The 25,752-nt window shown below is 42.6% G+C and overlaps 1 protein-coding gene across 2 annotated transcripts in view; it reads right to left on the bottom strand.

The window, feature by feature from the left end:
* The window catches only part of mapk8ip1b (mitogen-activated protein kinase 8 interacting protein 1b), a 121,290-nt gene that overhangs the window by 55,502 nt on the left and 40,036 nt on the right, over positions 1-25,752 (bottom strand). For both annotated transcript variants that reach the window (XM_021606791.2, XM_021606793.2), the window contains 2 exons: positions 19,468-19,579; positions 5,556-5,810 (listed from right to left, as the gene is read on the bottom strand). In XM_021606791.2, coding sequence (XP_021462466.1) covers positions 5,556-5,810; positions 19,468-19,579 — 367 coding nt within the window. The remainder of the gene's footprint in view (positions 1-5,555; positions 5,811-19,467; positions 19,580-25,752) is intronic.

The following is a 25,752-nucleotide window of genomic DNA, read 5'->3' as shown; positions in this document are numbered from 1 at the left end:
CTGCAAAAGACCTGAGACTGGGATGGAGATTTGTCTTCCAACAAGACAATGATCCAAAACATAAAGCAAAATCTACAATGGAATGGTTCAAAAATAAACATATCCAGGTGTTAGAATGGCCAAGTCAATCGAGAATCTGTGGAAAGAACTGAAAACTGCTGTTCACAAATGCTCTCCATCCAACCTCACTGAACTCAAGCTGTTTTGCAAGGAGGAATGGGGAATAATTTCAGTCTCTCGATGTGCAAAACTGATAGAGACATACCCCAAGCGACTTACAGCTGTAATCGCAGCAAAAGGTGGCGCTACAAAGTATTAACTTAAGGGGGCTGAATCATTTTGCACGCCCAAGTTTTCAGTTTTTGATTTGTTAAAAAAGTTTGAAATATCCAATAAATGTCGTTCCACTTCATGATTGTGTAACTAACTGACTAATGATTACTCCCTAGATCAGCTAGATGCAGGCAAGGTGGTGTTGAGTGTGTCACTGTGTCACCTTGATTGAAAAACTCGATCTGTGCACCTACGTTGTAAACTTTCATTCATAGGCTAGGTCAGGGTTTCCCAACCGAGGGTAGGCATACCCCTAGGGGTACATGGGCAGTGCCCTGGGGGTACACTGGTGGATTTTCAAAATTGTGAAGAAAAAAATATATATATATATTTGGAAAAATATTATTCCCCAAAATATGTTCACGTTATTTCAGTCTTTATAGGTAGGAAAACATTTACTGAGGTCACTGGTGTGAAATGTAGCTACTTTATATTTATAGGCCTGTTTTTTTACTTTGGGTGTGTGTGCATTTCTCTGTCTACCTGGCCTCTGTTCGCTCAATGGTTGATCCTCTGCTCGCACAAAGTGCACGTGATCCTTTGCTCTGTGCACTAGAGTGCCTGCTGCTGTTATTCTAACAGAAACTATCCAGATCTAGACCAATCATTGATAAGACAACAGCGGACGCACTGAAGATGGTACCATTTTCAAATCACATGATGTACTGTAGGATCGATGACATGGGCGTTGATATCGTAGATCAAGTGGTGGAAAATGTAAAAAAAAAATCTGGTCCATTTTCTCTGCTATTGGATGAAGCCACTGATGTCAGTGAGGTAGCCCAGTTGATTGCGTTTGTGTGATTCAAAGACATTTTGGAAATGAATGAGCATATTCTTGTCTGCAAGTTGATTTGCAGACAAGATTATGCTCATTCAGCCAATCTGTTGATTTCTGCGCTCTTCCAGATATATAGTATGAGTCTAGCCGCAATAAGAAAACCCACTGAGGCAAGACCAAACTCTTCTTTGCTAATACCTGGTGGTAAAATACACTGCTCAAAAAAATAAAGGGAACACTAAATGACATCCTAGATCTGAATGAATAAAATATTCTTATTAAATACTTTTTTCTTTACATAGTTGAATGTGCTGACCACAAAATCACACAAAAATTATCAATGGAAATCAAATTTATCAACCCAAGGAGGTCTGGATTTGGAGTCACACTCAAAATTAAAGTGGAAAACCACACTACAGGCTGATCCAACTTCGATGTAATGTCCTTAAAACAAGTCAAAATTAGGCTCAGTAGTGTGTGTGGCCTCCACGTGACTGTATGACCTCCCTACAACGCCTGGGCATGCTCCTGATGAGGTGGCGGATGGTCTCCTGAGGGATCTCCTCCCAGACCTGGACTAAAGCATCCGCCAACTCCTGGACAGTCTGTGGTGCAACGTGGCGTTGGTGGATGGAGCGAGACATGATGTCCCAGATGTGCTCAATTGGATTCAGGTCTGGGGAACGGGCGGGCCAGTCCATAGCATCAATGCCTTCCTCTTGCAGGAACTGCTGACACACTCCAGCCACATGAGGTCTAGCATTGTCTTGCATTAGGAGGAACCCAGGGCCAACCGCACCAGCATATGGTCTCACAAGGGGTCTGAGGATCTCATCTCATTTGTGGCCCCCCAAATAAATGCCACCCCACACCATGACTGAACCACCGCCAAACCGGTCAGGCTGGAGGATGTTGCAGGCAGCAGAACGTTCTCCATGGCGTCTCCAGACTCTGTCACGTATGTCACATGTGCTCAGTGCGAACCTGCTTCCATCTGTGAAGACCACAGGGCGCCAGTGGCGAATTTGCCAATTTTGGTGTTCTCTGGCAAATGCCAAACGTCCTGCACGGTGTTGGGCTGTAAGCACAACCCCCACCTGTGGACGTCGGGCCCTCATACCACCCTCATGGAGTCTGCTTCTTACCGTTTAAGCAGACACATGCACATTTGTGGCCTGCTGGAGGTCATTTTGCAGGGCTCTGGCAGTGCTCCTCCTGCTCCTCCTTGCACAAAGGCGGTCCTGCTGCTGGGTTGTTGCCCTCCACGTCTCCTGATGTACTGGCCTGTCTCCTGGTAGCGCCTCCATGCTCTGGACATGCTCTGGACACTACGCTGACAGACACAGCAAACCTTCTTTTAACAGAGCTAGCCTTGTTAGCCTTGCAACAGAGCTAGCCTTGTTAACCGCTGCGCCTGTAATTGCGCTACGTGTACGTGTTGAGGCTGAATTCAACGCAGACATTGTTGAAAAACGTTGATAAAACAAATTAAATTAACTTTCCCCTCAAAAAAAATGATACTAAATGTTCTATTCTATCAAACTTCGGAGGATTTTATCGGAAGGCTCCTTTAAGACAACCATCTTGCTTTGCAACATTACGTGACTCCAGACCACTTTACTTTTTCCACATTATTATACGTTACAGCCTTATTCTACAATTGATTAAATAAAACATTTCTGATCAATCTAAACACAATACCCCATAATGAAAAAGCAAAAACAGCTTCTTATCTTTTTTTGCAAATGTATTCAAAATAAAAACGCAAATACCTTATTTAAGTAAGTAACCAGACCCTTTGCTATAAGTCTTGAAATTGAGGTGCATCCTCTTTCCATTGATCATCCTTGAGATGTTTCTACAACTTGATTGGAGTCCACCTGTGGTAAATTAAATTGATTGGACATGATTTGAAAAAGGCACACACCTGTCTATGTAAGGTCCCACATTTGACAGTGCATGTCAGCCAAAAACCAAGCTATGAGGTCGAAGCAATTGTCCGTAGAGCTCCGAGACAGGATTGTGTCAAGAAACAGATCTGAGGAAGGGCACCAAAATTACGCAGCATTTAATGTCCCCAAGAACACAGTTTCCTCCATCATTCTTAAATGGAAGAAGTTTGGAACCGCAAAGACTCATCCTAGAGCTGGCCGCCAGGCCAAACTGAGCAATCGGGGGAGAAGGGCCTTGGTCAGGGAGGTGAACAAAAACCTGATGGTCACTCTGACAGAGCTCCAGAGTTCCTCTGTGCAGATGGGAGAACCTTCTAGAAGGACAACCATCTCTGCAGCACTCCACGATCAGGTGTTCATGTTAGAGTGGCCTGACGGAAGCCACTCCTCAGTAAAAGGCACATGTACGCCCTCTTGGAGTATGCCAAAAGGCACCTAAAGGACTCTCAGACAATGAGAAACAAGACTCTCTGGTCTGATGAAAACCAAGATTGAACTCTTTGGCCTGAATGCCAAGCGTCACTTCTGGAGGAGACCTGGCACCAGTTCTACGGTGAAGCATGGTGGTGTCAGGATCATGCTGTGGGGATGTTTTTCAGCGGCAGGGACTGGGAGTCTAGCCAGGATTGAGGGAAAGATAAACAGAGCAAAGTACAGCAAGATCATTGATGAAAACCTGTTCCAGAGCGAACAGGTCCTCAGACTGGGGTGAATTTTCACCTTCCAACAGGACAACGACCCTAACCACACAGCCAAGACAGGAGTGGCTATGGGATGGCTTAGGGATCGGGTTCAATTCTGGCCTCTGGACCATCCAGACAAACATCTCTGGAGAGACCTGGAATATATCTGTGCAGCGACGCTCTTCATCCAATCTGACAAAGCTTGAGAGGATCTGCAAAGAAGAATGTGAGAAACTCCCCAAATACAGGTGTGCAAGCTTGTAGCATCATAAACAAGAAGACTCAACGCTTTAGTCGCTGCCATGGGTGCTTCAACAAAGTACTGAGTAAAGGGTCGGAATACTTATCTAAATGTGATATTATTATTATTTTTTTATACATTTGCAAAAATGTTATCAATTTTAGAATAAGTCTGTAACATAACAACGTGGAAAAAGTCAAGGGGCCTGAACATACTTATGTGAAGTGACATTTTCATCCATGACTCTAATCAAGACCAAGCACAGGAACAGACTGGACTTGGAGAAAAGCCTGATCACTGCTGTCCCAAAATACTGACAGAGTATGAGTGAAAGACATTATCAAGTTTCTCACTGATTGGTGAGTCAACATGTGTCATACACAAGTCTAGAAATATGGGTTACATTTACTGGGAGAATGTGTGTAACATTTGATCTTTGTTTTTGTATAATTTTCTGGACACTTCAAGATGTGAATAAATCCTATAAAAAAGATTAAACTGATGTATTTATTATCGATTCCCATTACTCTTCCTGGGGTCAAGCAAAATTAAGGCAGTATACATTTTTTTAAACATTACAATACATTCACACAAGATTTTACAACATATTACGTGTGTGCCCTCAGGCACTACCACATATCCACAATACAAAATATGTGTATATAGTGTGTATGTTATTGTGTGTTTGTATTTATGTGTCTGTGCCTATGTTTGTGTTGCTTCACAGTCTCCGCTGTTCCATAAGATGTATTTTTATCGTTTTTTTTAATCTAATTTTACTGCTTGCATGTTGAGTACATGAGTGTTTATTATAGTAACACATTATCCTTATTTGCAGTTAAATGACAGTTAAATAATATTGATTTTAAAATACATTTTTGTCCAATATAATATAGGAATCACTCCAGTACCCAAAAAAGGTTGGGAACCACTAGGCTAGATTGTAGCAACCTCATGATGGGCATAGGGAAACATGTTGTATCATGTAGTAGCCTAAACCTATCGATGTTACATTGAGCTGGGGGAATGGAATATGAATGACAGTCATCCAATATGCTGTAATAGAAATAAGGCCATGTTCATTAAAAAAATATAATTCCTCCCTCATCTTAAATGGCACCGACCACCACTGATACAGTCACATGCCCCAGTCACACACATACACAGTTGTCACACACAAAAGGAGATGTGTACCAAAAGAACACTCTCTCTCCTGACAATCCCACCCATTGTTTCAACCAGCATAACACTCAGAGAAAAACAGACATGGTGTCTAGGGGGGTGATATCATCACAGCTTTGTCCCCACTGATTTTCTACACACATATAGACTAGATACAGTACAGAATATCAGCTTTGTCCTCACATTCTCGTACATTTTACTCTATAATTTCATTCATCCACCCCTCCATCCTTCCAGCTATCAATATTCATTCAGTTGTCACAGAGGTTAACGAGGAAGAAAGAAAAGGGGACAGCGAGTGGGGTCAGCCAGCAGAAGGAGGGAGGTGGGTGAAAGGATGGGAAGAGTAATAAAGGGATAACGGAGGGTTCATTTGGACTCACCTGAGTGCGTGGCACCATGGGGAAAAGGTTAAGGGTCGTGGGTCTCTTTGGCCGGTATATATTCATGGTTACTAGAGGGTGGTCCTCGGTTACTGGCAGGGGTGCTGTGGAAGATGGCTTAGATGACTCCTTGTCATCGCGGTAACCATCGGCCCCGTCGATCAGATCCAAATGGAGTATCTCGGCCTGGAGCTGGCCGACAGCACCCAGCTCCTCCTTCCCCACCCCACTATTGGTCCCCTGCCTCACACAGCCCTGCAGGGATTGGAAGATACTCACGTCAGTCCAGAGAGAGAGAAAGGCAATGGGAGCTACAAGCAGAGACACACAAAGGGAGATAGAGATTGAGAGAGACAGAGGAAATGGAACAAGATGAGAAGGTAGAGAGAGAGCAAAGGATGGAGGAAGGAGAAAATAGGGGGGAAGGGGGATTTAGTTGGCCAATTAGAGGCTGATCTGACATCAGCCTGCACACTGTCACTGCCAATGCTGAGCCACTTATAACAGGGAGAGAAAGAGAGAGAGGGAAAGAGCCAAATGGAGAGATCAAGGCAGAGAGACTATTCATTGCAGCAGTTTGTTTACTGACTGTATCTACCTTAAGATATATAATGTTCATTTAATTATTGTTATTTGTACACAATGAAGTTATAAAGCCTTATATTCTAGGTTATGATAAAGACAGTCATTAGGCTAACCTCATGAGGCATTAATAGGTTATATTCTTCAATAATGAATGGGAAAATATTAAGAATTGAAATGATGACTGAACAGCTTCTCAATTCCCAGACTGTAGCTCTAATGATATCAGAAAGAGACACCCAGGGCAGGTGTAATATGTTATGATGTGGACACTATTCTGCACCTACAATACATACTCCTATCTCAGAGCTATATAAACTATATACACATATGTGGTGCTTCTGAAAGCCACCTACATCTTCCAAAAAATCTGAACATAGTCCTTTAAAACCAAATTTAAATCAAATGTATTTGTCACAAACACATGGTTAGCAGATGTTAATGCGAGTGTAGTGAAATGCTTGTGCTTCTAGTTCCGACAATGCAGTAATAACGAACGAGTAATCTTACCTAACAATTTCAAAACTACTACCTTATACACACAAGTGTATAGGGATAAAGGTATAAAGAATATGTACATAAAGATATATGAATGAGTGATGGTACAGAACGGCATAGGGAAGTTGCAGTAGATGGTATCGAGTACAGTATATACATATGAGATGAGTAATGTAGGTATGTAAACAAAGTGGCATAGTTTAAAGTGGCTAGTGATACATGTATTACATAAAGATTACAGTAGATAATATAGTGTACAGTATATACATATGAGATGAGTAATGTAGGGTATGTAAACACTATATTAAGTAGCATTGTTTAAAGTGGCTAGTAATATATTTTACATCAATTTCCACCAATTCCCATTGTGGCTGGAGTTGAGTCAGTGTGTTGGCAGCAGCCACTCAATGTTAGTGGTGGCTGTTTAACAGTCTGATGGCCTTGAGATAGAAGCTGTTTTTCAGTCTCTCGGTCCCTGCTTTGATGCACCTGTACTGACCTCGCCTTCTGGATGATAGCGGGGTGAACAGGCAGTGGCTCAGGTGGTTGTTGTCCTTGATGATCTTTGTGGCCTTCCTGTGACATCGGGTGGTGTAGGTGTCCTGGAGGGCAGGTAGTTTGCCCCCGGTGATGCGTTGTGCAGACCTCACTACCCTCTGGAGAGCCTTACGGTTGTGGGCGGAGCAGTTGCCGTACCAGGCAGTGATACAGTCCAACAGGATGCTCTCGATTGTGCATCTGTAGAAGTTTGTGAGTACTTTTGGTGACACGCCGAATTTCTTCAGCCTCCTGAGGTGTAAGAGGCGCTGCTGCGCTGTCAGTGTGGGTGGACCAATTCTGTTTGTCCGTGATGTGTACGCTGAGGAACTTAAAACTTACTACCCTCTCCACTACTGTCCCATCGGTGTGGATGGGGGGTGTTCCCTCTGCGGTTTCCTGAAGTCCACAATCATCTCCTTGTTTTGTTGAAGTTGAGTGTGAGGTTAATTTCCTGACACCACATTCGAGGGCCCTCACCTCCTCCCTGTAGGCCGTCTCGTCGTTGTTGGTAATCAAGCTTAGCACTGTAGTGCCGTCCGCAAACTTGATGATTGAGTTGGAGGCGTGCATGGCCACGCAATCGTGGGTGAACAAGGAGTACAGGAGAGGGCTCAGAACGCACCCTTGTGGGGCCCCAGTGTTAAGGATCAGCGGGGTGGAGATATTGTTACCTACCCTCACCACCTGGGGGCGGCCGGTCAGGAAGTCCAGTACCCAGTTGCACAGGGCGGGGTCGAGTGAGTGCTACGGGGCGGGGCGGTAGTCGTTTAGCTCAGTTACCTTAGCTTTCTTGGGAACAGGGACAATGGTGGCCCTCTTGAAGCATGTGGGAACAGCAGACTGGGATAAGGCTTGATTGAATATGTCTGTAAACACACCAGCCAGCTGGTCTGCGCATGCTCTGAGGACGCGACTGGGGATGCCGTCTGGGCCTGCAGCCTTGCGAGGGTTAACACGTTTAAATGTTTTACTCATGTCGGCTGCAGTGAAGGAGAGTCCGCAGGTTTTGGTTGCGGGCCGTGTCAGTGGCACTGTATTGTCCTCAAAGCGGGCAAAAAAGTTAATTAGTCTGCCTGGGAGCAAGACATCCTGGTCCCTGCCACATACCTCTTGTGTCTGAGCCATTGAATTGTGACTCTACTTTGTCTCTATACTGACGCTTAGCTTGTTTGATTGCCTTGCGGAGGGAATAGCTACACTGTTTGTATTCGGTCATGTTTCCGGTCACCTTGCCCTGGTTAAAAGCAGTGGTTCGCGCTTTCAGTTTCACGCGAATGTTGCCATCAATCCACGGTTTCTGGTTTGGGAATGTTTTAATCGTTGCTATGGGAACAACATTGTCAATACACTTTCTAATGAACTCGCTCCCCAAATCAGCATATTCGTCAATGTTGTTGTTGGAAGCAATGCAAAACATATCCCAGTCCACGTGATCAAAGCAGTCCTGAAGCGTGGAATCAGATTGGTCGGACCAGCGTTGAACAGACCTGAGCGCAGGATCTTCTTGTTTTAGTTTCTGTCTGTAGGCAGGGAGCAACAAAATGGAGTCGTGGTCAGCTTTTCCGAAAGGAGGGCGGGGGAGGGCCTTATATGTGTCGCGGAAGTTAGAATAGCAATGATCCAAGGTTTTACCAGACCTGGTTGCGCAATCGATTTGCTGATACAATTTTGGGAGTCTTGTTTTCAGATTAGCCTTGTTAAAATCCCCAGTTACAATGAATGCAGCCTCAGGATATGTGGTTTCCAGTTAGCAAAGAATCAAATAAAGTTAGTTCAGGGCCATCGATGTGTCTGCTTGGGGGGGAATATATACGGCTGTGATTATAATCGAAGAGAATTCCCTTGGTAGATAATGCGGTCGACATTTGATTGTGAGGAATTTTAAGTCATGTGAATAGAAGGACTTGAGTTCCTGTATGTTGTTGTGATCACACCACGTCTCGTTAATCATAAGGCATACACCCTGCCCCTCTTCTTACCAGAAAGATGTTTGTTTCTGTCGGCGCGATGCGTGAAGAAACAAGCTGGCTGCACCGATTCTGTTAGCGTCTCTCGAGTGAGCCATGTTTCCATGAAGCAAAGAACGTTACAGTCTCTGATGTCTCTCTGGAATGCTTCCCTTGCTCGGATTTCATCAACCTTGTTGTAAAGAGACTGGACATTGGCGAGTAGTATGCTAGGCAGTGGTGTGCGATGTGCCCGTCTCTGGAGCCTGACCAGTAGACCGCTTCGTTTGCCTCTTTTACGACGTCGTTGTTTTGGGTCACAGGCTGGGATCCATTCCGTTGTCCTGGGTGGAAGGCAGAACACAGGATCCGCTTCGCGAAAGTCATATTCCTGGTTGTACTGATGGTGACTTGACGTTGCACTTATATTCAGTAGTTCTTCCCGACTGTCTGGCATGCGTTTGCAATGTAGTTGGGCAGGAACACCACCACAGCCTGAGGATCCTGATGCCTGGCATTGCATTGGCCAATCACCATTTTTTTGACACAGGCATACTAGACATGAACATAAAATTTCTATGCACAAAAGTATGTTGACACCTGCTCGTCGAACATCTCATTCCAAAATCATGGGCATTAATATGGAGCTGGTCCCCCCCTTGCTGCTATAACAGCCTCCACTCTTCTGGGAATGCTTTTCACTAGATGTTGGAACTTTGCTGCGGGGACTTGGTCGGGCACTGATGTTGGGCGATTAGGCCTGGCTCGCAGTCGCCGTTCCAATTCATCCCAAAGGTGTTTGATGGGGTTGAGGTCAGGGCTCTGTGCAGTCCAGTCAAGTTGTTCCACACTGATCTTGACAAACCATTTCTGTATGGGCCTCGCTTTGTGCACGGGGGCATTGTCATTCTGAAACAGGAAAGGGCCTTCCCCAAACTGTTGCCACAAAGTTGGAAGCACAGAATCGTCTAGAATGTCATTTTATGCTGTAGCGTTAAGATTTCCTTTCACTGGAAGTAAGGGGCCTAGCCCGAACCATGAAAACAGCCCCAATGTTTTCCTATGGAGATTGCATGGCTGTGTGCCCAATTCTATACACCTGTCAGCAACGGGTGTGGCTGGAATAGCCGAATCCACTAATTTGACGGACGGACAGACGGGGGGGTCCACATACTTTTGTCCATATAATGTATCCTGTATGTGTATGACCAAACACAAGCTACAAAAGGATGGTTTACCTTCATAATGCTAGAAGGTTTTTGAAATAGAAGATACCAGTTCTATTATGAGCTGGGTGGTTTGATTCCTGAATGCTGATTGGCTGACAGCCGTGGTATATCAGACCGTATACCAAGTGTATGACAAAACATTTTTTTTGTACTGCTGTAATTGCGTTGGTAACCAGTTTATAATAGCAATTAGGCATCTTGGGGGTTTGTGGTATGTGGCCAAGGGCTGTATCCAGGCACTCCGCGTTACGTCGTACATAAGAAGCGTGTTCCAACGCTGCATATATTTTCAGCAATGAATCTTGCAGTAGTTGAGATAAAACTGTTGCCATGGAGATAGGTTTCCTTTTCCTCCTTGTCCGTGTTTTCGTTGGCTCATGCACACCCACACTCCACCGATATGCCCCCTCCCTCTCTCCTCCATCACCCCCTCCCATGTCCCTCCTTCTCTTCATTTTCTCTGCTCCCTCCATCCTCCCTCGCTCATCTCCCCTCCCTTCATTTTGCTGTTTCTTCTAAAACAAAGAGGTCTCTTTGAGGAATAAAAAGTCAGCTGTTTGTCCTCTCAGCAGTGTGTGTGTGTGTGTGTGTGTGTGTGCAATGCATAGGAATAAGGAATAATAGCCCAATTCAGCCCTAACATTTTGTATTTTACTACATCCAAACAAATGACCGCAACTCAAATCCAATTGCCCTGCACTCTAATGAGTAAAGGTTTACCTACACAACCACACGTACATGCATGCACAATAATAAAACATAATTAACAAATGTATTGAAATTAGTAGAAAGTTAATTAAATGTTTTAAACTTAATTCACGTAAGATATTAAAAGAACGCAACAGTGATTCTAATTTCCTGCAACTTTCTGCAGAAGCATGCATGCACACAAGTCATCTCTCACTCTTCACAGACATAGCATCGGGGACAATGATGAGTGTGTGTGCGCATGTTTCTTTGTGTTGGTTGGATGTGTTTCAATTAAAAATATATATATTTATCCTTTATTTCAGTGGTACTCATTTCTTTGGACACTTTCTCACTCCAACTTATCAAACAAGAATTTATGCACAAATAAGTTAAGCACAAAGAAGAATGATGAACTCCATAACAAATGCAAGCTCTCATTTGTTGTGTAGGCAACTTTTTGCTACACTGCTAATATTAGCCCCTACCTGTGTGATATATCCAGTAGATGAAGACAAAAACTCTGTTTTATGAGACAATAAGAAAATACTCAGTTATTGTAGCAGGATATATATGACAAGTAAAACTATTTGAAAGAAGGAGCCTAAAACAAGAATGCATTTTGTTTCTTATTTTTCTAGGCCGAATAGTTCAAATGGCTAGATTGAATGCAAAGCATTTTACAAATAGTGGCAAAGCATTTTACAAATAGTGACACATTTCTCTCCCAGAGACAGCAGGCTACCACATTTGTAACTGTAAGTAGGGCTTTTGTTGAGTCTGTCTGATATAATTAATTAAGCAGCCAATATTAGCAGTAAGTATGCAGCGATACGCCATCGCATCTGGTTTCAGCTTATTGGGACTATAATTTGTTTTTCAACAGGACAATGACCCAACACACCTCCAGGCTGTGTAAGGGCTATTTGACCAAGAAGGAGAGTGATGGAGTGCTGCATCCTCCAACTCAACCCAATTGAGATGGTTTGGGATGAGTCGGACCGCAGAATGAAGGAAAAGCAGCTCAGCATATGTGGGAACTCCTTCAAGATTGTTGGAAAAGCATTCCAGGTGAAGCTGGTTGAGAGAATGCCAAGAGTGTGCAAAGCAGTCATCAAGTCAAAGGGTGGCTATTTGAAGAATCTCAAATATAAAATATATTTAGATTTGTTTAACACTTTTTTTGGTCACTACATGATTTCATATGTGTTATTTCATAGTATTGATGTCTTCACTATTATTCTACAATGTAGAAAATAGTACAAATAAAGAAAAGCCCTTGAATGAGTAGGTGTTCTAAAACTTTTGACCAGTAGTGTTTATACTGTATATACAGTGCATTCGGAAAGTATTCTGAACCCTTCATTTTTTCCACATTCTGTTACGTTACAACCTTATTCTAAAATGGACAAAAAAAACTCATCAGTCTATGCACAATACCCCACCTTTTTGCAAATTTATAAAAAATTACAAACAGAAATAGCTTATTTACATAAGCATTCAGACCCTTTATTGCTTTATTTATACAGGTTATCCTTTACATAGTCAGGGTATAGTTTATCGTCCAGTCATGTCCATGTGGCCTGTGTTCCTATAATAGTGTAGATACTATAATGAAATAATATGATTATCCAGCAGTCTTCACTTCTTCGTGTGTGATACAGTTGGTGTTTCTCAAAATGCATACTACGATGCTCCAAGCATGAAAATTATAGCATGCAAATGGTTGGAGTATGAATCCAAATCAAATTATGCGAGACTGAGCACGGAGGGCACTTCTTGGATGAGTACATAATTTCTACACACTTTGAAGAATGAATCGATGGCATCCGTTATCGAGCTGAAGAGAGGAAATAAACTCAGAATTTGAAATGAAATGTTGCCAATTTACATCTTATATGTGTATGTGTTTATTTAGGCATGTTAGGGAACACCCCCCTGAAATGGACAAAAATGAATGGGAACATATTGGCACCGTACGAACCATATACACGGTGTCCAATACCACTCAATTGGACGTTGTTTCATTCAAAGTTGATTGCAAATGCCAAGTGTAAAACTGCAAAAATCCAATAGATGGCGAGTGCGCTCCACCGTAACTTTTCATATTGCAAATGTAAAGACCCAAAAGTAAAATTTTGAAAATTTGAACATTTTTTCAAAAACGTATCACCCCCTTAAAAAAGTGCATTCTGGACAGTTTTTCGAAATTATTTCGATTTTTTCTTAATTACACATGTATAAGAACTGTATGAATATACTTTTGTCAAATTTTATTATCATAATTTTTTATTTTTTATTTGTGGAGATGGTTGTCCTTCTGGAAGGTTCACCCATCTCTGCAGCACTCCACTAATCAAGCCTTTATTGTAGTGGCCAAACGGAAGCCACTCCTAATAAAAGGCCCATGAGAGCCAGCTTGAAGTTTGCCAAAAGGTATCTAAACGATTCTCAGAGCACGAGAAACAAGACTCTCTGGTCTGATGAAACCAAGATTGAACTCTTTACCCTGAATGCCAAGCGTCACGTCTGGAGTAAATCTGACACCATCTGCACGGTGAAGAATGGTGGTGGCAGCATCATGCTGTGGGGATGTTTTTCAGCTGCAGGACTGGGAGACTAGTCATGATCGAGGGAAAGATGAACGGAGCAAAGTACAGAACCTTGCTAAAAACTTGCTTGAGAGCGCTCAGGTCCTCAGACTGGGGTGAAAGTTCACCTTCCAACAGGACAACGACCCCAAGCACACAGCCAAGACAACGCAGGAGTGTCTTCAGTACAAGTCTCTGAGTGTCCTTGAGTGGCCCAGCCAGAACCCGGACTTGAGCCCAATCAAACATCTCAATTGAGGAGAAAAGGCACCTTTCAATCGCTCTCATACAAAACCATCTCTAATCACAACCCTGTACAAACAAACCCCTTCCTCATCTCAAAGACCCATCTGTACATCTCCCCCAGCCTTTTGACTTTGACAGATCATTCTCGTCAAGAGTAGCCCTTGGTGGTAGATTTTTCTAGGTGTGTATTTGTATTGTGTTTGGAGAATCTGCAGAGAGAAGAATGAGGTGATTGTCTACTGTTGTAGTCTTGATTTGATATATTTCAGTTTCCCTTGCTAGTTTCTGTCCCACAGTTAGGTTGTTTAACTTCTTAAGTTATAGGGGGCAGCATTTTCACTTTTGGATAAATAGTGTGCCCAATTTCAACTTCCTGCTACTCATGCCAAGAATATAAGATATGCATATTTTAGAAGATTTGGATAGAAAACACTCTTAAGTTTATAAAACTGTTCGAATCATGCCTGTGAGTATAACAGAACTTATGTAACAGGCAAAACCCCGAGGACTAACCATTCAGATTTTTTTTGTTGTTGTAGTTCTCTGTCTGTTCAGTGAGTTCTCATTGGGAAACTATATTTCGTAGGCACCTGTTTTCAGTTCCTGCAGCTTCCACTGGATGTCACCAGTCTTTTGAATTTGGTTGAGGTTATTCCTTTGTGCAATGAAGAAGTACGTCCATCTAGGAAGTGGGTAACACTGTTGAGAGTTGTGCAAGACTTGAAAAGTAGCGTTAGTTTCCTCTCGTCCTCTATTGAAAACAGATAGACCCGTCTTCAATTCCATCGATTATTAACGCTTAAAAATACCTAAAGTTGTATTACAAAAGTAGTTTGAAATGTTTTGGCAAAGTTTACAGGCAACTTTTTAAATATTTTGTAGTGACATTGCGCAATTTGGAAGCTGTTAATCTAACAAAAGGACCAATTGTGATGTTTATGGGACATATTGGAATGCCAAAAAAAGAAGCTTGTCAAAGGTATGGCATGTTTTATATTTTATTTCTGCGTTTTGTGTAGCGCCTGCAGGGTTGAAATATGCTACTCTCTTTGTTTACTGTTGTGCTATCATCAGATAATAGCTTCTTATGCTTTCGCCGAAAAGCCTTTTTAAAATCTGACACATTGGCTGGATTCACAACGAGCGTAGCTTTAATTTAGTATCTTACATGTGTGATTGAATGAAAGTTTGATTTTTATATCATTTTATTTGAATTTGCCGCACTGCATTTTCCCTGGCTTTTGGCAAGCGTCCCCTATACCATAAGAATATAACAGTAACGTTTGTCCCCTCCCTCATGCTCATGTACACAAAATGCTGTTGTGGGGTATTTTTCAGCAGGGCACTGTGAGTTTACAAAGTGAAAAGGAGTAGATTAAATTGCTTACATGGTCTGGAAGGTACTCTGTGGTCCTCAGGCTACATCTACCCACCTGTAACTGCATTACACAAACCCATACAAACACTACCTGTCACGTTCTGACCTTAGTTCCTTTGTTATGTCTTTGTTTTAGTTTGGTCAGGGAGTGAGTTGGGGTGGGTAGTCTATGTTCTTTTTTCTACGTTGTGTTTATGTGTTTGGCCTGGTATGGTTCGCAATCAGAGGCAGGTGTCGTTCGTTGTCTCTGATTGAGAATCATACTTAGGTAGCCTTTTCCCACCTGTGTCTTGTGGGTGATTATTGTCTGTCTAGTGTTTTCGACACCTTTCAGGACTATTTCGGTTTTCGTTTATTTCACGTTGTTATTTTGTATTTTCAGTGTTCAGTCAGTAAACATCATGAACACATACCACGCTGCACATTGGTCCGACATTTCTTACTCCTCTTCAGAGGACGACAAATCATATCGTTACACTACCAAAATCATGTTTATGCCATTATTACTGTAAATGTAGATATCTTAGCCGTCAAATTGTAAATATTTTTGCCAACTTTCCTTCAACTTGTGCAGAGCGAGGGGTTGTTAGCACATGCTGGTAGAATCAGATTACGTACCACCAACAAGAAAACACACATCAGTACACAATTGAACCTCCCCACTAATGGTATTGATCTGTTCAACACTGGTCCTAGCAATCGAATTCTACGCTTCTATGCTTCAATCATGTAGACTGGATTTGTTCCGCATAGTGTCGGACAATAACATTGATGAATACGCTGATTCGGTGAGCGAGTATTAGCAAGTGCATCCGTGATGTTGTACCCATAGCAACTATTAAAACCTTCCCCAACCAGAAACCGTGAATTGATGGCAGCATTCACGCAAAACTGAAAGCGAAAAGCACTGCATTTAATCAGAGCAAGGTGACCAGAAACATGACCGAATACCAACAGTGTAGCTACTCCCTCCGCAGTATAGAGACAAAGTAGATTCGCAATTCAACGGCTCAGACACGAGAGGTATGTGGCAGGGTCTACAGTCAATCACGGACTACAAAAAGAAAACCAGCCCCGTTGCGGAAAACAATGTCTTGCTCCCAGACAAACTAAACAATCCGCTATCAAAACCTGCAAGCTCTTCTTCACTGCAGCCAACATGGGTAAAACATTTAAACGTGTTAACCCTCGCAAGGCTGCAGACCTGACTCTTTCGTTTAAATCAAATCAAATTAAATAAAATGTTATTGGTCACATGCAGATGTTATTGCGAGTGTAGCGAAATCCTTGTGGTTCTACAGTAGTTCTGACATTGCAGCAATATCAACAAGTGATCTAAAATTTCCACAACAACTATCTAATACACACAAATCTAAGTAAAGGGATGGAATAAGAATATGCACATATAAATATATGTATGAGCAATGACCGAGAGGCCTCGGCACAATGCAATAGATGGAATAAAATACACTATATACATATGGGATGAGTAATGCAAGATATGTAAACATCATTATTAAAGTGGCATTAATAAAGTGACTTGTGATTCATTTGTTAGAGTCGTCATGAATATCAAGTCTGTATGTAGGCAGCAGCCGCTCTGTGTTAGTGATGGCTGTTTAACAGTCTGATGGCCTTGAGATGGAAGCTATTTTCAGTCTCTCGGTCCCAACTTTGATACACCTGTACAGACCTCGCCTTCTGGATGGTAGCGGGGTGAACAGGCAGTGGCTCGGGTGGTTGTTTTTCTTGATGATCTTTTTGGCCTTCCTGTGACATTGGGTGCTGTTGGTGTCCTGGAGGGCATGTAGTATGCCCCTGGTGATGCGTTGTGCAGACCGCACCACCCTCTGGAGAGCCCTGCAGTTGTGGGCGGGGCAGTTGCCATACAAGGCGGTGGGTGATAAAGCCTGACAGAATTCTCTCAATATTGTGCATCTGTAAAAGTTTGGGAATGTTTTAGGTAACAAGCCAAATTTCTTCAGCCTCCTGAGGTTGAAGAGACGCTGTTGTGCCTTCTTCACCACACTGTCTGTGTGAGTGGACCATTTCAGTTTGTCCATGATGTGTACTCAGAGGAACTTAATTCATTCTAAAATCATGTGAATCTCTATACTGTAAATACACACAGATGAAGTCCATTCAACATATTGTGTGACTTATTAAGTCATTTCTGTTCCTTGAACCTATCTTGCCATATAGCAAAGGGTTCATATACTTATTCACACAATACATTTCCACTTTCTACAGAAGCCCTGACACCCAAGGCAAAAAAAAAGTTCAAAAACGTACACTCTTGGAATTTTCTCGTTTGAACGATTTTTATTTTTTTGTATCTTGTTTGAATGACTTAGTATGTCGTTTGAACTACTTATTATCTCATTTGAGCGACTTAACCCATTACAGTCGAAGCCTTGCCTAAACTGGGGAGTCTACTAAGATTTAAATCATTTTTAAGAAGGTCAAATCTAGTATCATTTTGCTATTTCATTTAGAATTTTAAGACCCCCTTGAAGTATAAAAAATAAAAATATGAAAACATAATTCGTTTTTTTTAAGTGTATTTGACCTTAATGCTATTAGCCAATACAAATGCATTGAATAACAGATGCACTTACATGCAGTGCATTCGGTAAGTATTCACACCCCTTGACTTTTTCTACATTTTGCAAATGGGTCTGAATAAATAAAAAAACTGTTTTCGTTTTGTCATTATGGGGTATTGTGTGTAGATTGATGCGGAAAAAAAGGCAATAATCAATTTACAATAAGGCTGTAACTCAACAAAAAGTGGAAAAAGTCAAGGGGTCTGAATAATGTCTGAATGCACTGTAGAATAACAGAGAATCCCCTCCCCCAAAAAATCAAAATTAAGATTGTTCTGACGTGTCTGTCCTCTATCTGAGAGATATAAGAAAGATCAGGAAATGTTGTTTTGTATTTAACCCCAAATTTTGGGCACTAAACAGTCTCCATACACTGTATATACAAAAGTATGTGGACACATACAAATTAGTGGATTCAGCTATTTCAACCACACCCGTCACTGACAGGTGTATAAAATTGAGCACACAGCCATGCATCTCCATAGACAAACATTGGCAGTAGAAATGCTCGTACTGAAGAGCTCAAAGTGGAAGTGTACCTATGATGAAAATTACAAGCGTCTCTCATCTTTTTAAGCGGGAGAACTTGCACAATTGGTGGCTGACTAAATACTTTTTTGCCCCACTGTACAAGCCTAAGATCACCATGCCAAGCGTCAGCTGGAGTGGTGTAAAGCTCGCCGCAACTGGACTCTGGAGCAGTGGAAACATATTCTCTGGAGTGATGACTCACGCTTCACCATCTGGCAGTCCGATGGACTAATCTGGGTTTGGCGGATGCCAGGAGAACGCTACCTGCCTGAATGAATAGTGCCAACTATAAAGTTTGGTGGAAGAATAATGGTCTGGGGCTGTTTTTCATGGTTCGGGCTAGGCCCCTTAGATATCCTATTTCCAATAGCACCGATGATCGCAACCTAGTAATTTTAAGCCAAAGCAACAACAAAAAATATATTTGAAAGCATCCTCGAAAGGGGTCACTGGAGACTGAGAACCATGCGCAGTGAATGGATTTGGTGGACAGGCTGCAAAATAAATCCTTGCATCGCAGGGATCAACTTGCTGTGGCAGATTTATAGCCTCCTGCAGTAGAAATAATAATAATAATAATAATAATAATAATAATTAAAGCTGCAAGCAGCGTTGCCGATGTTCAGCTGTGTGCCCACTGTGCCACCATCAGGACACATTGCCCTAGAATGAGCATTTGGTGTCAGCTAAAGGGGATTTTGACATAGAAACACCAGATTTTCAGCAGTTATTTTATATAATGTTGATTAATAACTATGAAACTATAACCATTTGACAGCAGGAAAGGGCTACATGTTTTCTTATCCAGGACTGCTGACGCAGACCAATTCGGCTATTTCAAAAACTTCAAGCCAATCAACTGGGTAAAACAAATTCTGAGGTGCGCACAGATTATCTGGACAATATTGTTGTGTGGAGTTGTTTTTATTAGCGGGAAGTATTTAAACTGCTATTTTAAAGTGGTGTTTTAACTCTCTAGACCATTATATGTGTGTGTGTGTGTGTGTGTGTGTTTGTGTGTGTGTGTGTGTGTGTGTGACTGTCATTAAGCAACTGCAGGTTTGAAGTGCTACTTTACCTTAATCTCTAGGCCCATGTAGTTGAGACTCATCCCACACTCATCTGTGATCTCAGTGATCTCAGACAAGTCGTCATCTTCAAACTCATTCAGGCTGATGTCATGGGTCAACCTGGGGAGAGAAGGAGAGTGGAAGGAGATTGGGAAGGGGGTGAGATAGAGTAAGAAGACACAGGGAGAGGAAATGTTAAACTCTATGAACCCTCCAAAGCGCAATATATTTCTGTACAATCTGTCTGATCAATCTAACTGAACTTTGACATCTTCATTGACAGCAACTGTCGCTAACCCCCATGATGGACGATGTTGTTTAAAAACAATTGCCATCTATGATGTCTATGACAACAACTGAGAGTTAACATAAGATTAAAATAAATCAAATAAAGTGCAGAGCGTGTTGGAATATTTTTCAAATATTATTACTAAAACCGTCGCAAAGGTAATTTTGACCATTGACACTATTAAAAAATATATTACTGTTGGCAAAGAAACGAGGTGGTTCTCACTCAGTGACGTTTTCTAAATGTGGGACATTGTTAGAAACAAAATAATTCACACTTTTATCCAGTTCATTTTGGGCACTATAATGCAACATTGTGAATGGCACATGTATACAGTCAGCAACATGTTCATATTACATTTTAATATTGTAAAACATGTTTTAACATGACATCATACAATGTGAGAATGTTTGGCTTGGATGTGCTGGATAATAACAAGGAACGTATCCAGTAAACTCGTGTTTTTGCCCATTCTTATAGCCAAACATACTGTAACTCAGGAAACTTCTGAAACATTTAGGCAAGTGGTCTGTGGAAAATATGCACAGTCAGTTTGGGAGAATTTGTGTTGATAGTCTATATGTTGCCAAATGGCTATTTCATAAAGCACAGATTAAGCCCAGTTGGTACTAGAAATGTTGTTACATCTGTCAAATGTGTCTCACAGATTAACTCTGTCTATCTGCGCAGCCGATGTCCCCCCTATAATGCTGCACAGAAGTTAACACACTTGAATAATGCGACACGGCATGTAGACATGTTGAAACTGTTCGCAAAACTATGCTCATACAGGCTAGGACACTTTACAATGCAAGAAGATACCGGTAGCTTCCAGCTTTGTAGGCTAACTGTTCTTGCTGGCTTACAGCTGAAGCTATAATCAATTCACTAACCAGCTACTATGTTTCTAATAATATGCAAACCATAACGCAAAATATGCTGATTGAATATAGTTTTAGTGGCATTCACTTAATCAGTCTCTATCTCATGTCTCTCCCACAAATAATCTATTTCCTCAGGAAAGTTACTCAGGGCGCACCCCCTCTTGCCTTGTGAATGACGTCATTACTAGAACCGCCATAGGCCAACGTCCACTGACGTGCTTATTTATCCAAATTTTTATATCAAGTACAGAAAAGTATTTAGAGCCATTTTTAACACACATCACAACAGGAGAGACACAACACTACATAAAGAGAGACCAAAGACAACAACATAACAAGGCAGCAACACATGACAACACAGCATGGTAGCAACACAACGTGACAACAATACGGTAGCAACGCAACATGGTAGCAGCACAAAAACATGGTACAAGAATTATTGGCCAAAGTCAACAGCACAAAGGTCAAGAAGGTGGAGACAGCAATACATCATACAAAGCAGCCACAACTGTCAGTAAGAGTGTCCATGATTGCGTCTTTGAATGAAGAGATTGAGATAAAACTGTCCAGTTTGAGGTGTTTGTTGCAGCTCGTTCCAGTTGCTAGCTGCAGCGAACTGAAAAGAGGAGCGACCCAGGGATGTGTGTGCTTTGGGGACCTTGAACAGAATGTGACTGGCAGAACTAGTGTTGTATGTGGAGAATGAGGGCTACAGTAGATATCTCAGATAGGGGTGAGTGAGGCCTAAGAGGGTTTTCTAAATAAGCATCAACCAATGGGTCTTGCGACGGGTACACAGAGATGACCAGTTTACAGAGGAGTATAGAGTGCAGTGATGTGTCCTATACGGAGCATTGGTGGCAAATCTGATGGCCGAATGGTAAAGAACATCTAGCCGTTCGAGAGCACCCTTACCTGCCGACCTACAAATTATGTCTCCGTAATCTAGCATGGGTAGGACGGTGATCTGAATCAGGGTTAGTTTGGCAGCTGGGGTGAAAGAGGAGCGATTACGATAGAGGAAACCAAGTCTAGATTTAATTTAGCCTGCAGCTCTGATATGTTACTTAGAGAAAGACAGTGCACCGTCTAGCCATACTCCCAAGAACTTGTATGAGGTGACTACCTCAAGCTCTAAACCCTCAGAGGTAGTAATAACACCTGTGGGAAGAGGGACATTCTTCTTACCAAACCACATGATCTTTGTTTTGGAGGTGTTCAGAACAGGGTTAAGGGTAGAGAAAGCTTGTTGGACACTAAGAAAGCTTTGTTGTAGAGCATTTAACACACAATATGGGGAGGGGCCAGCTGAGTATAAGACTATCATCTGCATATAAATGGATGAGAGAGCTTCCTACTGCCTGAGCTATGTTGTTGACGTAAACTGAGGGCCTAGGATCTAGCCTTGGGGTAATCCCTTAGTGACAGGCAGTGACTGAGACAGCAGATTTTCTGACTTTATACACTGCACTCTTTGAGAGAGGAAGTTAGCAAACCAGGCTAAAGACCCAATGTATAGCAGCCAACCTGCATGCACCAATCCCATGCAATGAATGTGCTTGCTGAAAGCGAGACCTGTCTAGAACTCTTCCATACTCATATTATTTGACTTCTTCTGCTGGCTCTAGTGCTTAAACAGTTTCAGCTATCAACATAAACCAACTTTCAAATGTGCATTCTGCCCTAACTTAGATTCATAATTTTTTATATTATTTATACTTTTTATATGACAACCACATTTGCAGAAAACCATTCATTTCAAAGTCCAAAGACTAGAATGGTTAAACATCATCAAATTCTAGACGGTACTATGCTTTAACCGTTTAAGCTATCAATTCCAAACTAAGGCTGAAGTGTGCAGATGGACCCAACTTATTGTGCTTGCATTCAGATGTGTTATACTATTAATTATGAACTAAACTAAGCAAAAAAAGAAACATTCCTTTTTCAGGACCATGTCTTTCAAAGATAATTCATAAAAATCCAAATATCTTCACAGGTCTTCAGAGTTTAAACACTGTTTCCCATGCATGTTCAATGAAACATAAACAATGAATGAACATGCACCTGTGGAATGGTCATTAAGACACTAACAGCTTACAGATGGTAGGCAATTAAGGTCACAGTTCTGAAAACTTAGGACACTAAAGAGGCCTTTCTACTGACTCTGAAAAATACAAAAATAAAGATGCCCAGGGTCCCTGTTCATCTGCGTGAATGTGCCTTAGGCATGCTGCAAGGAAGCATAAGGGTGCAGATGTGGCCAGGGCAATAAATTGCAATGTCCGTACAGTGAGACGCCTAAGACAGAGCAACAGGGAGACAGAACGGACAGCTGATCGTCCTCACAGTGGCAGACCACGTATAACAACACCTGCACAGGATCGGTACATCCGCACATCACACTTGCGGGACAGGTACACAATGATAACAAAAACTGCCTGAGTTACACCAGGAATGCACAATCCCTCCATCCGTGCTCAGACTGTCCGCCATAGGCTGAGAGAGGCTGGACTGAGGGCTTGTAGGCCTGTTATAAAGGCAGGTTCTCACCAGACATCACCGGCAACAACATTACCTATGGGCACAAACCCACCATCGCTGGACCAGACAGGACTGGAAAAAAGTGCTCTTCACTGACGAGTCCCGGTTTTGTCTCACCAGGGGGGATGGTCCGATTCATGTTTATCGTCGAAGGAATGAGCGTTACACCGAGGCCTGTCCTCTGGAGTGGGATCGATTTGGAGGTGGAGGTTCTGTCATGGTCTGGGCCGGTTTGTCACAGTATCATCGGACTGAGCTTGGTGTCATTGCAGGAAGACATCCTCCTCCCTCATGTGGTACCCTTCCTGCAGGCTCATCCTGACATGACCCTCTAGCATGACAATGCCACCAGCCATACTGCCAGTTCTGTGCATGATTTCCTGTGAGACAGGAAAGTCCTTGTTCCGCCTTGGCAGCGAAGAGCCCCGATCTTAATCCCTTTGAGCCTGTTTGGGACCTGTTGGAATCGGGGGGTGAGGGCTAAGGCCATTCCCCCCAGAAATGTCAGGGAACTTGCAGGTGCCTTTGTGGTAGAGTGGAGTAACATCTCACAGCAAAAACTGGCAAGTCTGGTGCAGTGCATGAGGAGGACAGAAAAGTCCTTGTTCCGCCATGGCAGCGAAGAGCCCCGATCTCAATCCCATTGAGCCTATCTGGGACCTGTTGGAATCGGAAGGTGAGGGCTAGGGCCATTCCCCCCAGAAATGTCAGGGAACTTGCAGGTGCCTTGGTGGTAGAGTGGAGTAACATCTCACAGCAAGAACTGGCAAGTCTGGTGCAGTGCATGAGGAGGAGATGCACTGCAGGACTTAATGCAGCTGGTGGCCACACCAGATACTGACTGTTACTTTAGATTTTGATCCCCCCTTTGTTCAGGGACGCATTATTTAATTTCTGTTAGTCACATGTCTGTGGGATTTGTTCAGTTTATGTCTCAGTTTTTGAATCTTATGTTCATAAAAATATTTACTAATGTTTATGTTCATACAATCTTGTTATGTTCAAACAAATATTTACATTTGCTGAAAATAAACGCAGCTGACAGTGAGATAACGTTTTTTTCTGAGTTTATAAGAATTCTAAATATGCATAAAATAACATTGGTTTGAATTAGGACCATAAGAATACAGTGGTATCTATTCAAAATGGTCGTGTTCCTTGAAAGTTGAAGCTCCTTGGGTGGCATGTAGCCTAGCGGTTAACACGTTGGGCCAGTAGCTGCAAGGTTGCTAGTTCAACTTCTGAGCTGACAAAGGGAAAAATCTGTTGATGTGTCCTTGAGCAAGAATTTCTCTAAACTTGTTTTTGCTTTGTCATTATGGGGTATTGTGTGTAGATTGATGAGGGGAAAAAACGATTTGATCAATTTTGGAATAGGCTGTAACTTAACAATATTTGGAAAAAGTCAAGAGGTCTGAATACTTTCCTAATGCACTGTAGAACCATGACCTCACTTGGCCTGTTCTACCACTGGCCAGCTTCTTTTGGACCCTACTGCAACTCCCCACTAGTCAAGCTCCTGTTTATTTCAGGCCCTTGTTTGATCTGGCTGCTGAGTCTACCAATGTTTCCCAAACTCGGTCCTGGGGACCACAAGGGTTGGACTTTTTGGGGTTATACCCTAGCACGACTACACAGCTGATTCAGATAATCAACTCATAATCAAGCTTTGATTGTTCAAATTAGCTGTGTATTGAAGTAAAAAAAAAAATGCACCCCTTTGGCGTCCCCAGAATCGAGTTTTGGAATCGCTGATCTAAAAAATATGGTGGTTCAGCATATAACTTTCAGGGATGTTTTGCTCATTGTGTGAAGGGTGGGCACAGTCAGAAAGGAGGATTTGTCATGTATTGTCATGTTGTGTCCTGTTCCTGTTCTTTCTCTTCACCCTGTCTCCCTCTGCTGGTCGTATTAGGTTACCTTTTCTTCCCCTCTTTCCCCCAGCTGTTCCTTGTCTTCTCTAACTACCTCGTTCACCCCTTTTCCCACCTGTTCCCCTTTTCCCTCTGATTAGGTCCCTATATCTCTCTCTGTTTCTGCTTCTGTCTTTGTCGGATTCTCGTTTGTGTTACTCATGCCTGAACCAGACTATCGTCGTGTTTGCTGCAACCTTGTCCTGTCCTGTCGGAATCTGCCTGTTCATCTAACCTTGTCCTGTCCTGTCGGAATCTGCCTGTCCATCTGAGCCTACGTGTGTTTCGTCATTAAAGAAACTCTGTTTTGTTAATTCGCTTTTGGGTCCTCATTCACGCACCTGACAGAAGAATCCGACCAAGAATGGACCCAGCGACTTCGGATCCTCTCCACTCAGCCGTCGAGATCCAGGGAGCGATGCTAGGCAGACACGAGCAGGAATTGTCTGCTGCTCGACATGCCGTTGAGACCCTGGCCACCCAAGTCTCCAACCTCACAGAACAGGTTCACCATCTCCGCCTCGATCCACCGGCCACTTCCAGGGCTTTCGAATCTCCGGAGCCCAGAATCAATAACCCGCCGTGTTACTCTGGGGAGCCCACTGAATGTCGCTCGTTCCTCACCCAGTGTGATATTGTGTTTTCTCTCCAGCCCAACACTTA

Source organism: Oncorhynchus mykiss, chromosome 6 (assembly GCF_013265735.2).
Source record: "Oncorhynchus mykiss isolate Arlee chromosome 6, USDA_OmykA_1.1, whole genome shotgun sequence".
NCBI classification, from domain to species: domain Eukaryota; kingdom Metazoa; phylum Chordata; class Actinopteri; order Salmoniformes; family Salmonidae; genus Oncorhynchus; species Oncorhynchus mykiss.
The sequence above is the reverse complement of the archived record's forward strand: the minus strand, read 5'-3'. Positions and strand labels throughout refer to the sequence as shown.